Below are 14681 nucleotides of genomic sequence, written 5' to 3'. Positions count from 1 at the left end.
AATTACACTGATGTTTCTAAAAAGACTTTGAAAGACCTACATTTAACCTGAACTCACATGCTATATATCTTGACTCCTGCTATTCACACAGTCAAAAAAGTATTTTAAATGCAAAATCTGACATATAAATCCATACCCTTTAGAGAGATACCACACTTGTCACCGACTTGTAAGATATATTGTAAGATATAGACAAACGCAATATAAAATAAATGGCTTTACTACATGCCTGTGGCATCCTGTAACAATTTAATACCTCCCTTTCCTTAAATTCTCTGTGATTTACAGCAAAGCAAAACCCTACAATAACACTATTTCATGATGAATTTAAAATTACAGTTCATACAAAAAAAAATACTTCAACTCTACCACTAGGGAAACAAGCAAACCTTCTGCTTCAAAAGCATACAGGAACTGCATACCTTGATTCTAATCTGTGTCACTTGAAATGAAGATTCAGTTCCAGTAGAAAGAATAATACTTGCTCTGGTTTTCCCAGTTTCAGTAAGAAAACCTAAAGCAGCAGTAGAGACAGAACGAGGCTGGAATGACTGCTAGTGCAAGCTGTGAATTAAGGGGCAGGGGGGGAGCAAAACCACAACACTTTTCTACTGAAATACTCATTAGCTAGAGAGCAATCAGCCTTTGGAATAATCTTCCCAGGGAAGTGGTGGATTCCCCAACATTGGACACTTTTAAGATTCAGCTGTACAGTATGCTGGGACATCTAGTCTGGGTCATGCTAATGAGGTTAGACCAGATGATCCCTAAGGTCCCTCCCAACCTGGGGTTCTATGATTTTGGGAGAGCTACAAAATGAATTCAAACACCACATGCAAGCAAACAGAAGGGTAAAAATAAGCATTTAGAAAGTGCCTGATTTTCTATCACAATAGCTTGCATTTAGCAGTAGCACTGCACAAAACACAAGTTTTTAAAATAAGATGAGGTAGCATTTCACTTAAAAAAAAAGGTCAAAAAACCACAAATTATTTTGTTCAGGTTGTATCCAGTACATGAAAATACTGCATTAACAAAGGCAGGATTAAAAGGAGAATTAAGTCATGTGCAGTCAATGAGAATTTCAAGGGTTTCTACCAAATCTCTTCATCAATATTTGGGAAACTAGCAATGAATGATTCACGACTTAAAGCCTCAAAATGTGCTCCAGGTCATTTTCTCTGCAAGAGCCCATTGCTGACTGCCATGTCAAATTCTCCCTCAAATCCAATCTTTTTGTTTGCTTTAACAATAAATTGGCTCCTGAGAAACCCCCACTGTAAAACAGACTTTACATACTGGGGGCTTTTTGTTAGGTTTTTTGGGGTGTTTTAGTGTTGTTTTGCCCCCTTTTCTTTTTTGATTACAGATCTTCCATATCATAAAATTATTAAGTAGCACCAAACAGATATAAATATATATATAAGGAGCAGCATCACAGCCTTGATAACAGTCCTTGTGTCTGTTTAAATATTCTGGATTTTAAGTTCAAGCTATTACCATCCCCAGTCCATGGCTCCATAAGGAGGTTTTCAGGCCCTGATTTATCTTCTTTTCCCTTGACATCACAGGCTTGCAAAGTGAGTCGTAAAGGTTTTCCTGAGTGAAATAAATAAATAAATAAATCAACAGGTTTATCAACTTCATAAGAAACAAACCCAGAAAAGTCTGCTTTCTAAAGTTCTTCATGAAGATAAGAAATGGAAGAATAAAGGGAAGAAAGTTACAATGAGATTTTTACCACTGTCAGTCAAAAAACAGGGGGGGAAGAAATTGGAGCATAAGGTACACATTAACACAAAATAGCTCAAGTTTTAGATACAGAGAGAAGGAGAATGAAAACCATGACAATTAATGGCTGCACACTTTGGAATTCCCAATACACAAAATACCACTGTTGGCTTACAAAAAGCAGCAGCTACTCCAGGAAAAACGAAGCAATTTTCAAAGCTTTTGAGACTCAAGACTGATATTATAATTAAAATAATTAATGTGTCATTTGGCACAAGGTTGTAAGTCCTGACAAAACATACTAAAAGCCAAAGGGGAAAATTCTTCATGAAGGACTAGCGATGATCTCAGGAGTTGACACCTGGCAAAAGACAGATTTATCAAACAAATACAGTTAATACAGCCAAATTCTACCTTACGCCAGACCACACACAGCTATATACTTCTGACATACTCAGATTAATTTATAAAAGTGAAAATAAAAGAGCTGTAAAGTGATGCTAATGACACTCAATTTAGAACGCATCTTATGTTCGTGCACGTGTCTGCAAGAGGGACCACTTACTGAGGCTAAACATGCAAAAAAGCATGTTATTGGAAGAATAACAGTAATTGAAGCCATCCTTTACACAATACAAACACCTTTTACACAATACAAACATTATCACCATCTTGACATAAGGGCCATTACCTACAAAAGTTCATGTTTTCTTCCTCAGCATGATGCCACCTGGTTCAACTCTTAGATCACATAAAGCTGATCTAATTGCCAAGTTTTAGGGCCATTCAGCTTCACAGGGTATCTTCTTGGTAACAGTTGTTAATTTAGAAGTCTCGTATAATTTTAAATCCCAGGAGAACAAGTAAAACAACTCAAAGCTGCATACTGTATGAAGTATGTACAGAAAAGGATCCAGCAATTATTCATTTACCGTATTTATACAGCAGGTTCTGTCTGACCACTGCCATGGAAGCGATAAGCGATGAAGCCTTGTATGGAGTTTCCAGATGATCAGTGATTGTACAAAGGGAACTTATCACTTTTGCAACACTCCCCCTGGCTAAGGCAAAGGCCAAGAGTGTAAGCTCAACCTCAGGAGTGGTACAACAACTGGGGAGGGAAAAAAACAACAGTATGAAAAGAAAAAACTCAGGACACCGTTTTTAAATAAGACAGATGATGCTCATATGGAAAAATCTCCAGTGCTAGTTTCTTAACATCTTCCAATTTTTCAAGAGCAGGTGAGTAAAGATGAGAGAAATTCGATATACAAATTCTTCTAAACCATCTTCTACTGCATCAAAACACATCAACACAAACTTACCTTGTTATCCTTATGAGGAAGCTATCGACTTCTTCCAAAACATTTGGGGATAAGAAGCTTGAAAAATCTGTAGAGCCTGGTGTTAGGGATAGAGGTGGCATGTGTTGCAGTGCTTTCCTAGTAAAAGGACAGAACATAACATCAGAAAACCAGACAGAATCAGAGAAAACAGCCTTCTAAAATGGATTAGATATTTGACTCATCACACTTTTTGAGAGCAGGTCTGTACAAACGGGTTCTGAGTGCAGGAAATCTACTGACCCAGACAATCACTTCAAAAGGTAAAGCGAGTACTGCATTCTAGGCAGGGAAAGTTTAACAGCTGCTGGGTAATCCTGAATCTAGTCTCATCATCTCAGATTCAATGAGACAAATCAAGGGGTTTTGAATTACATCTGTGACAACATTAGAAATAGTGTCCACATACTGCTTTATTTTAAATAGTTCTAGCACTGAGCAAGAGCCTGTTAATAAAGGGAAAATTGCTTTTAAATTCTCAGAACAATTACAGAAACTGAAAGAGTTGAGATCAGAGTTTCTGTTTGATTTCCAAAGGTAATGTAATAACCCCTGAAAATACAGATTATTAAACAGTTTCAAAGTCATTCCATTCAATACTAAAGTTTGAGGCTTTGCTTTCTAATTCCAAACACTGAATTTATAATTCCTGAGAACATATTTTTAGTCAAGATTTCTCCAGTCCTTATCCCCTCAATATTCATGTTGTATTTCTAAAAACTATCTAAACTGAGGGAACCCGAGGGCCCCCAGTTTTAGTAAAGCTTGCACTTATGAACATTCCTCAGACATAAGCATGTAGAAAGTTATCTAAGCACTAAAGAGGTTCCATAGATGACACAAATTAAAAGATAGGCTTAATGGACTTTAGCCTGCAGTACTCATTACCCTAATGACAGAAGTGCCCTTGAGCATGGTGGAATCATGCTAGCTAAGCTCTATAAAAGCTGATGTGGGTGTATAGTGATTTTATTAGGATTCCAATCCTTCAAGTCACTGGGCAGAAGCGTTTGGCAGTCACACAAGGAAACGTTACACAGAAAACAGCTGATCACCATAAGCAAACAGCTACAGAGATACTGCATGTATCTGACTATATCCCCACGTAATGCACTACAAGGCATTACACAAGCAAAAATGCGCTCAAAATTAAGCTAAATTAACCTCCATTCCATAAATGGAAGCCGTCCAATATTTATAATCAATAAAATTAACAATAATTTTAAGCTTCTCTAAAGTACGACAATTCAAAGGACAGGCAAAAGAAAAAGGTATTTTTCAGTGTCTGTTCAGTCATGGCTTAACAACTAGATTAGATACAACAGTAAGGAAAACTAGTTCTTGTATGTATAAACAGATAAAAGAGAAGTATCAAAATTTGAAGTGTGATAGCTAAAAAGATGATGAAACACCATACTGGAGGGAGGTACATCAGTTTACTGAAGCTGTAAGTACTTAGAAAACCCAAACCAAACTAAAAATAAGGCTATTACATGCCATGGAAGTTTGGTACTTACTGAGTATTTTGCAAAATAGTGTGAACAAATGCTGGGTTTGTTTCCATGGAAGCTGTCACCAGAGAGGTCAGCAGCGACCAGTACCAGATCGCTGAAGCATCGCATACGGAGACGCCCACCTTCTTCACCCGTTGATACCCAACAGCCCTGAGCCCGTGGATTCTGGTGTCACATCCATCACTAAGGCAACGCTTGATATTTATCTGTACATCTGTCAAAACACAAAATAAGACTTTTTCCCCCCATTTCTTCTGCTGGATGAGATCTAGAAGAATGCAGATATTCAAAACCAGAATTATCGCAAAACCTCCGAGGAAAATAGCAGCAGATATGTAACAGTACTCCCACACAGAGACAACTCTGCATATGTGTTTCTTCACTGTACACCCTACGACTGGGAAAATTTAGCCCCTGAACAGCTTATGTGATCCATTACATATGGTTCAGCTAAAAATTAGGAAAAAAGCAGAAAAACAAAAAAAAAAAAAACAAAAAAAAACCAAACCCCTCAAAGTGGAAAATAGATTACAGATTATTTCATCAGTACCTTTCTACCTACATACACAGGAAGCATCTTGGGAGTGGTAGTGGAGAATTAGGGTAAAAGAGTAAAGCCTAAAAGTAAAGTTTTAAGTTGCATAAAAATCTTCAAGTAAACTCTTGACCATTTTGCATAGACAGCATCTTCCTAGTTACTTCTGAGGAACAACATCTTTTCCACCTGCTTCTGTGCCACTGCAGGTTCACCTTAGTGAAAGGCACCTATTTGAACTGAAGGGACAACATTTGTGAAGCTGCAGTAACCATCCTTCTGGCTTTAAGCTGAAAGAGGGGAGATTTAGATATTAGGAAGAAGTTGTTGACTATGAGGGTGAGGCCCTGGCACAGGGTGCTCAGAGAAGCTGTGGGTGCTCCAACCCTGGCATTGTTCAGGGCCAGGTTGGACAGGGCTTGGAGCTATCTGCTCTAATGGAAGGCGTCCCTGCTTGTGGCAGGGGGCTGGAACTGGATGAGCTTTACGGTCCCTTCCAACACAAATCAGTCTGAGATTCCATGATCTTAGGAAGGAGCAACTTTCCCTTGATTGATTCCAATAGAGCACCCACAGATTTACCAGACTTAAAAATAACACTGCTTAAAAACCCTTAGCATAAAACCTGCTTTACATAAATCATCTGACCAGCTTCAGAGTTTTGCTACCAAGAAAATAGTTGCTCAGAAGCAGATTTTTTGCTAGATATGATCATCCAACATATGCTCCCACTCTGCAAGCAAAGATATTTTTAAATTGCCCAGTGTCTTCAAACTGACAGGCTAAAACTGCATCTTTAGTCATTCAGCTCTTCAACGCTTAGCCCAAGTTAGACAGATGCCATGAGAAAGACTCAGAAGACTCTCCTAAAGGCTAGAGATTAAACCACCAGAAGAACAATTTCTCTGACCCAAGGGTGTGATTTAAAGTCCCTACTCTAATGATTTCAACACATCATTCTATGCTCTACCCAAACTTTCACCTCCAAAAAAGCACCAAAACAATATACCAACAGTATCCTTATTGACTCACACATCTGACTAATGTTAGCGTTTTCCAACAGTGTTACGTAGCCAGTGATATTGCTTGGAATGTGAACATCTCGGACCTCCTGAAGACTGCTGGCATTCCTTCCCACTGCCACTGTCACTTGCTGTGGCATGTAACTCTGGTCACTAGCTGCCACCGCAATGGACAGATGTCTCAGGACAACATCTGGTTTCATCTTTAAACTGCAAAGTAAAGATAAAACAGTTCTTTCAAAGAGATGGTAGGGTCAAGCACTTCACTTTTAGCTAAGCTTCACTCAGTTTCCACTTGTACAAACACAGATAAATCCAAAGGAAATTACCTAGTGCTTCACAAGTGTATCAGTGTGGATGAGTTAGAAAACTTTAACTGACTTAAAAGACAGTCACCTCTGAGACTGAGGCTGTAGAATTTTCTAGTGTATGGTTTTCAACTGAGAATTAATTTCTTGGTGAAGCAGGGGCTGTTCCCCTGCAGCCCATGGAGGTTCATGATGGAGCAGATATCCCCTGTAGCCCATGGAGGCCCACAGTGGAGCAAATATCCACCTGTAGCCTGCAGATGACCCCACACTGGAGCAGGAGGATGCCCAAAGGAAGCTGTGACCCTGTGGGAATCCTGCACTGGAGCAGGCTCCTGTCAGGACCTGTGGCCCCATGGTGAGATAAGACCATGCTGGAGCAGGCTTGCTGGCAGGACCTGTGGCCCCACGGGGGGCTCAGGCTGGAGCCATCTGTTCCTGAAGGACTGCACCCTATCGGAGGGACCCCACTGTCCTGGGTTCAGCTGTAACAGTTATTTTTCTCCTTCTTAGAAGCCAGTGCAGTGCTGCGTTTCAGTTTTAGTCTGAGAACAACGCTGATAACACACCAATCTTTTAGTTGTGCTCAGTAGCATTTATCCTGATCAAGGACATTTCAGTCTCTCCTGCTCTGCCAGTGAGTAGGTGCATGGGAAGCCAGGAGGAAGCAGAGACAGGACACCTGACCCAAACTAGCCAAAGGGGTATTCCATACCATAGCACATCATGCCCAGTATAGAAACTGGGGGGAGTTACCCAGAAGGCCCAGATGGCTGCTCAGGCGAGGCTGGGTATCAGTCAGCAGGTGCTGAGCAATCATGTTGGGCAGCACTTGTGTTTATTGTGGTTTTTTCTCCTTTCCCTTTTTAGTTGTGTAATATCTCCCCTTGTTATTTCCCTTATCTTTATTACTAGCAGTAGTGGTTTGGTATTATACTTTAGTTACTGGACTGTTTTTTATCTCAACCCACGGGATTTATATTCTTTCAACTCTCCTCCCCATCTCACTGGGAGCCAGGGCAGGAGCAGCTGCATGGTGCTGAATTACTGGCTGGGTTTAAAGCACAACACCTGCACTGGAACAGGTCATGAAGAACTGCAGCTCGTGGGAAGGACTCACATTGGAGAAGCTGGTGGAGGACTGTCTCCCACAGGGGGGACCCCACACTGGTGCAGGGCAAGAGTATGAGGAGTCCTCCCCTGAGGAAGGAGCAGCAGAAACAGTGTGTGATGAACTGACCACAACCCCATTCCCCATCCCCCTGCACCACAGGGGAGAGGAGGTGGAGAATTCAGGAGTGAAACTGAGCCCAAGAACAAGAGAAGGGGGGGGGAAGCGGTTTTAAAATTTGGTTTTATTTCTCATTATCCTACTCTGATTTGCTTGGTAACAAAATTTAACTGATTTCCCCAAGTTGAGTCCGTTTTGCCCATAACAGCAGTTGGCAAGTGTTCTCTCCCCACCCTTACCTCAATCCGTAAGCCTTTAACTGTATCTTCTCTCCCCTGTCCAGCTGAGGAGGGGAGTGACAGAGTGGCTTTGGTCAACCCACCACAACAGTCCACCAGCTGTATTTCTAAGGACTAACAACCCCAAAACTCAGGTGCATACTGGCGTGTTGCTCACCGTATCCAATGGGAGCGGGCACTGCCATCCGACTGCCAGAAAGATGTCGTTTCTCCGTTTGTCATCTTGTCAATATCAGCAGAATTGGACGAGGTTTCTATGTGAGTGTAGCACTTTGTGACAGACTTCAGTTTGTCTGCCTCCTGATTACCATTTAAATCACTAGGGTATTCTGCAAAGAACATAAATCATGCATAAGAGTCTTCTTTAGCTTGTTTTAAGCATTATTATACCTTTACAATAACTAACACATACAAGTTAAATCATTGGCACAGAACACAGATCCCAAAGAACTGTTTCTGGCAGAAAGTAGAAGACAGCAAAGTTTCATTTCAGATAAAATTACAATCATCTTAACCAGTATGAAAACACCTACTTTGCCTGGAGTTCTCTAACCTTTAGCACCTTCTTTCATTACTGGCCTCATAAAGGCATTATTAATATGCAAAAATCCAACCAAATTAGAGGGAAAAGTAAAATACGATGGCAGAAACCTCAATTCAGCTATTCTAGGGAAGGGACAAAGCAGACTGCTTCCCCAAGTAACTTAATCTATTTCAACAGAAGTGCAGAGATCTGAAAATATCAAGTCAAGCTGTAAAGAGAAGGAGCCATCCCCATAGGGAGACCACCAGGAGAGTACTGTCTGAAATACACTAAAAGATTCACTACCTCCACTCCAAAACAATACATTACTTTTAACACTGAACAGTCAGCTTCAGAAAATATTCATCTCACTGTTTCTAGCTACTAGCAGAGATGTTTGACTGAATAGAGAATATCACAACAATAATCATTCTGAAACAGGTCAGGAGAAAGATGAAAAACATCCCAGTGTGTTACTCGGATTGAGAGGTAGTTTGAAAATCAATTTATGTGCTTCAAAAGTACAACAAAAACACCCACAGAAGCACGCACATCAACTCTATACAAAATCATGCCTGGTAAAAATTCAACAGTAAAGAAAGCTTTTTGTTTTATCTGTAATCTCTTCTTCAACCTATGGTCACACACTGAAAAGAAAAAAAAGATTTACATACCCCTCTCTTTTAGGAGAAGTCGATCTAAAGAATCCTTCAGCACAGAAGACCTCATAGTGCAGATATTGTTAAAGTACTCCAGCACTGGGTAAGGGATGGCAGTATTAGAAATGCGATTCCGGTGCAAGAACCTCAGGATCATTGAGGCATGAAGACCAAGACGCTCTTTCGATTCAGAAAATATATCAATAAAACCTAGAAAGAGAGATTATTTCCAGCTGTGTTGCAATAGCTGACTTGACCAAGTCATCATTTCCACACACACCCCCACACCTTACTACTAGGGAAACCCAAATCAAGCATGGGAGCCAACACTGGAACTACATTCTACCACAGGAAGTAGCTCAAGTCTGCAATCTTTACAGCAGGACTGCAAGAGGTGCAGGCAAACATTTTTGCCAGTTCCTTGAAATACCTGAAGGTGTTCAAAACAATTACCAAAAATCTTAGTTTTTATACTTATTTTGCTGTTCTTAAAGTCTCAAACCCTTGCCTTCAATATCTAAGTGAAACAGCTGCTGCTTGGCTAGCAAGCTGATGTACTCGCATCACCCACCCTGAGCTACACTAAGCATCTCGCTCTAGCACTGGGGATTATTCCTAAGGAGGTGCCTAATGTTTTCCACCAAGTTTGTAAGAAATTTCATTTCCTTAACAGCAATTCTCTGGATCATAGTGTATTTAGATGCACAAAACAATACTCCATGAGTACTGCCCTCTGACTTACCTGTCGCCAATTCTAGCACTTCTTGTCTGATCCTCTAAGGCAAATCCTCTTTAGCCACTTACCATCAAAAGCTTGGAAGGAAAGCCAGTAACTGATACTTATCCCAGAAATCAAATTCTGGGCACTGATGCTTTCCAAACTACCCACCTTAAAACATGACTTATGTTTCAGAAGGATTTCAAATAACAATATATTAATAATAAAGTCCATGACTCATCACCTGAAACAGGCTTAGAAGAGGACTTATTCCTCCAAGTACAAGACTGCATTAGCTAGACACTCATCAACATTTTGCATAGAACCGTTTCCTGTCTGCGAGATAAAGCAGACAATGATAAGAAGATCCTCAGTCACACAGACAGGAAAATATTGGTTACTTATGAAAGTAAGCTAGCTAGATCTAACTATGTGAAATTTTTAAGTTACAGCAACTTCACTTGTTTGATACTAGAGAAGCGAGAATGACCTGGAGTATGGTTTTGATAAGATTAGGACAAGAACACTATTAAAGTAATTTATTGAAGCAACATCCCTTACACAGGGCAGGACTTGGGAACCATCTGTTTGGCCACTCTGTTCTCATACCTGGAACTAGGGAACAAGCTTGCAGTTGCCTGATTACATGGCTAAGCTCCCCCTGAAGATTAGCTCCACTAGAATTCTTGAGAGCCTCCAGCATATTCTCCACATCTACAGTGCCATCTCCTTCAGCATCAAATTGTGCAAAGGCCTGAAGAGGAAAAATTAAAAGAAAATGTATTTCAGCCTATTTGCTTCAAGCAGAAATTCAGGATATTTCATAGAAGCCATATAACATTATAACAGCATGAAATAATAATCAAAATAACCCATTTTCCATAGTATTGAATTAATGACAAGAGGAAACAGCTCGGCTGGAAATCTGCAGTCTTCAGCAAGTTTTAAGGCAGTTGCACTGCCTTCCTATAAAAGTCAACTGTAGTTTTGCTTAGGTGGAGACAGCACATCATCTATACCAGTGAATCAGCAGCATCCATCCACTAACATCTGAGACTACAAAGAAGGTGCTCACAAAAGAGCACTAAAAAGCTCTTCCATTAAAGGCTGAGTTAGTTCTAAAAGCCATACCAGGCATTGCTCATTACTGCTGCACCCATCTCATGCTGCAGCTACCCCAATTCTTCCAGGTTTCATGCATTTTCTTCAGTTAAGAAAGCATCCTTAGAACCAGAGTTTTTAAAACATGTATCTCCTTCCATGCACTGTCCTACACAAAACACCAGTTTAATATCATTTGTCAAAGTATTTGTTAAAACAATGAAAAGAGTTAGAAAAGGTTCTTACTTTTTAATTCAGGGGAACTTAATTATCTTTGACTTTGACAGAAATGTTTAACATAAAAAGCTATGCTGAGCATGTATAACAAGTAACTCACATAGCTTTGCGTTTCACGTCTTTGTACTAACAAAAGTACAAGGTACCTTTATTCAGCTAAGCCTGTAAAACAGGACCAAGCTCATAAACATAATGCTGTTAACCAGCCACATCAAAGGAGTCACAGTCCTGTGACACAATACTACTAAAAACCCTAGCTATATTTTCACAATCATATTTAATTCTGAAACATCTTCTGTTTAATTGCTAATCTCTTCACAAGCAAGGCTTCAGTTTCCTAGCCCTGAACTTGGTATTTCAAGTTCAGCTACATAGCTGAGTACATTTGGCCTCTAAGAACAGATCATCTCACACATGCCTGACAGTCAAGAAGTCACTGCTACTCAGGAGGAGGCTTATGCTTGAATCTCTTGGTTTGCTACCTGCTTATCAAACTTGATGTACCATTAAAAGTACTATCCTGGAGAGAAGTAATCTGAAATGACTGGATGAAAATAACCTGCCAATTAACCATGACATAATTACACCACCTAAATGAGAGCAAAGTCCTCAGAAGACAACAGAATTGCAATGCCTTACTTTGGCTGACTAAAGCTCCAACGGCACTTCTGCAGCACAGAGCTGAATTTCAGCTTAGCATTTTACGAACTCTATTAAACATACAGCAGAACCATGCTAACAGCAATCAACTATGTAAGTATTACTCTTTGTGGCAAAGCAGACTGGTGCTGGGCATCAGGTAGACACAAACAAAAAACCAAGACCTTTGCCTAAGGATAACAATCCAGAGGGAATTAATTTTAAACAAATAGAACTCAGTTGGCAGAACACTTCAATGCACAGTTTTTTACCACATCATTCTTGCCATTACATCTTTTTCTCCTCATATCTGAGGTGGAGCTGTGCAATTACTAAAATATGAGGTGAACAAGCAAGTTTTGTGATGTTACTGGTGAAAACAAACACATCAGATGGCAAGGCAGTATTAGCCCACAGCTACTTTAAACCAATTTCTTATACTTTCGTGTAAGGAGAGATTACTAGATCTCTGCTTTTCTTTGCATCTTCATGCAGTATTTTGTTACTTTATTTTTAAACTCTTAGGAAAACTCTTCATTTCATTTCACCCTTTGCTCTCAGCAGAACTGCAGCATTAATGCTTCAAGTGAAACTTGGATACACTGTATGATAGCTGCTGAGACACGAATAAAAAAAGGATTCAGAGATTTAATTTCTCCAGAAAATAAGATTTTGAATTTCAACAGAGGTTCAGTTTGCCCATAAAGCATTCAAAGCAGGTATTCACAAGCCTCACACTGACAGCAGAAAAACTTAATGGACAGATCAAACCTTGGCCTATGCCAGACCGGATTCTACAGACATTAAAAAGGGAAACCTATTGACCTGCCACCCACAAACTAACTTCTCATCAGTCTAAAACACATCCTGGGAATCTAAAATACTACAGCCTGTGGGCGGGTGCCAGTCACAGAAACAATGACATCAAGGGTTTCCACACAACTCCGACATCTCAGCTTTGCAGGACAGACTAGATGAGACCATCTATCGGCTCCATGATAAATCTATTGATAATGTCATTGTCGTCAGTCCGTCCCCGTCCCCCGAGCAAGAAAACACAAAACAAAAACAACTTCAATCCTCAAAATATCCCCCCAGCCTGCAAAGCTCAGTTGTTTGTAACTAAGAGGAAGAATCCTTATGTACTGATTTCACTCTTACTGTCTGTACAAAGAAGTGCTCTTTATTGGTTCTTGTAAAGCAACTGGAAATGGAGGCAGCAGCATTTTAGCAAGCTACTTGCAGCAAGCTGCTATAAGCATACTTACTTGTACAACAAAATCAATCTCTTCCCAGGTTCCAGTAGCATTTTTAATACAACGGCACCAGTTTCAAGGAGCATACACGTGATTGAACGGTTTACCAAGTTATTCTGCTACTCAGGAGCAATACAAAGGCAGAAGGAAAGCACTGGTGAGCCTCAAGAACTGCATGCACTAACAAATTCGGACACAAACACTTTCTCAGCTGAGTGTGAAATTCCCAGAGGGGTGTTCGACTGCATTTTGAATGCTAGCTAGGGAGTAAAGCTAAACGTTCCAAACGTTAATTTATCCACGTCCCTTCCGACACCAGAAAGGAAACGGTGCTCTCTTCTACCGTTAAAACTTTGAGACCTTCTCTCTATAGAGAGGGAACTCTGTTACACTACTTTCTAACAAGTTTTCCAAACCTCTTAGTTTACAGTAAGCAATAGGATTGCAATGAGATACTTGACATTTTCACTGCTGGTTTTGAACAGGAACAAGAAAATTAAGTTTGGTAAACTCTGACTTGCTGATACCATCTCGAAGGAATTACTTGCGCTGAATTTCCTACCTGTGCTACCCACAGCTGCTATTGCTGCTGGCAATAACAGCAGCAGCGGGTTGTAGCAAAATACGGTTTTCTTCAGAAGCAGTTGCTGAGTGTAATCTCCAAAACCAGGCACAATTAATTCATTAATAAAAAAACTATCTACAAGCCGACAGCCTGCCTATCGGCACCACCAGCCGCCTGTTTGGCCTCGCAGCAGAAGAGCCTCTGGTCTGGCCTTGCCCCGGTTACCTGAAGGGGTGACCCGGATCCCCATGGCCGAGCCTGGGCACCTCCGGCTCGGTGAGATCCACCTCCGGCAGCACCCTCGGGGCTCCCATCGCCTCCCTCCACTCCCCCCTTCACCCGGGCTCCGGCGGGAGCTCCCCCACCGGCCCGAGCAGGGCCTGCCCCCCCCCCCTCCCCCGGCCGCCGCCTCACCTCCTCGCTCTCGCCGCGGGAGCCGGCTGCCAGGCGGGAGACGCTCTCCAGCACCTCACAGAACTGCTCCAGGCTGACGGCCTCGTCGCCGCGGCTGAGGCGCTCCTCCAGCCAGCGCACCAGAGTGCTGTGGTGCCGCGACACCAGCGACTCGGGCAGCGCCGCTTCCCGCAGCCGCGCCGTGGCCTCCCGCAACCGGGCCTGGTCCAACAGCACCTCAGCCGGAGGCAGCGGCGGCGCCGGGCTGGCGGCGGTGCCAGGCGGGAAGGGAGCGCCGGGCTGAGGCGCGGTGGCCGCCCCTTCCATGCCTTCCTCGGCGCCCCCCTCCTCCTCGTCCTCGCTGCTGTGGCTCGCCGCCGTCCCCATGAGCCCCTCGGAAGCGCCGACGTTGCGACCCGGCGCTCGGCAGAGCCACTTGTCCTCCGCCTTCCCGCGGCTCCGCCCGGCCCGCCTTAGTCAGCAGCTTCCCGGCCCGCCGCACCTGTCAGCTCCGGCCGGCGGCGGCCGCGCCACACTGCCGCCAAGCGACACCCGGCGCCGCAAAAGCCCCGCCCCGGAAAGGCACGGGGCTGCCGCACCGCGCGACGCTCGCCGTAAAGCGGAGACGCGAAAGGGACGGTGTCCGCCGGCGCTGGCCACACCGCCG

The 14681-nt window shown here is 42.3% G+C and overlaps 1 protein-coding gene across 3 annotated transcripts in view; it reads right to left on the bottom strand.

Annotated features, from left to right (window-relative positions):
* Positions 1-14530, bottom strand: part of ZZEF1 (zinc finger ZZ-type and EF-hand domain containing 1) — a 56506-nt gene extending 41976 nt beyond the window's left edge. Inside the window, exons 1-10 of one of the 3 annotated variants that reach the window (XM_057410731.1) lie at positions 14036-14530; positions 10433-10577; positions 9121-9315; positions 8081-8252; positions 6156-6355; positions 4592-4802; positions 3057-3173; positions 2664-2842; positions 1501-1599; positions 423-514 (exon numbers count right to left, since the gene is read on the bottom strand). In XM_057410731.1, the coding sequence (XP_057266714.1) occupies positions 423-514; positions 1501-1599; positions 2664-2842; positions 3057-3173; positions 4592-4802; positions 6156-6355; positions 8081-8252; positions 9121-9315; positions 10433-10577; positions 14036-14401 (1776 nt within the window). In that variant the 5' untranslated portion in view covers positions 14402-14530. Of the gene's footprint in view, positions 1-422; positions 515-1500; positions 1600-2663; positions 2843-3056; positions 3174-4591; positions 4803-6155; positions 6356-8080; positions 8253-9120; positions 9316-10432; positions 10578-10954; positions 11143-14035 lie in introns of those variants that run through there. The other 2 variants (XM_057410733.1, XM_057410732.1) reach the window with 2 other exon arrangements.
* Positions 14531-14681: the final 151 nt, after the last annotated feature.

The sequence above is a fragment of the Pezoporus wallicus genome, unplaced genomic scaffold (assembly GCF_028554395.1).
Source record: "Pezoporus wallicus isolate ANWC-B61680 ecotype Strahan unplaced genomic scaffold, APGP_CSIRO_Pwel_v1 contig_8705, whole genome shotgun sequence".
NCBI lineage: Eukaryota > Metazoa > Chordata > Aves > Psittaciformes > Psittacidae > Pezoporus > Pezoporus wallicus.
This window is presented reverse-complemented; position numbering and strand designations above follow the sequence as displayed.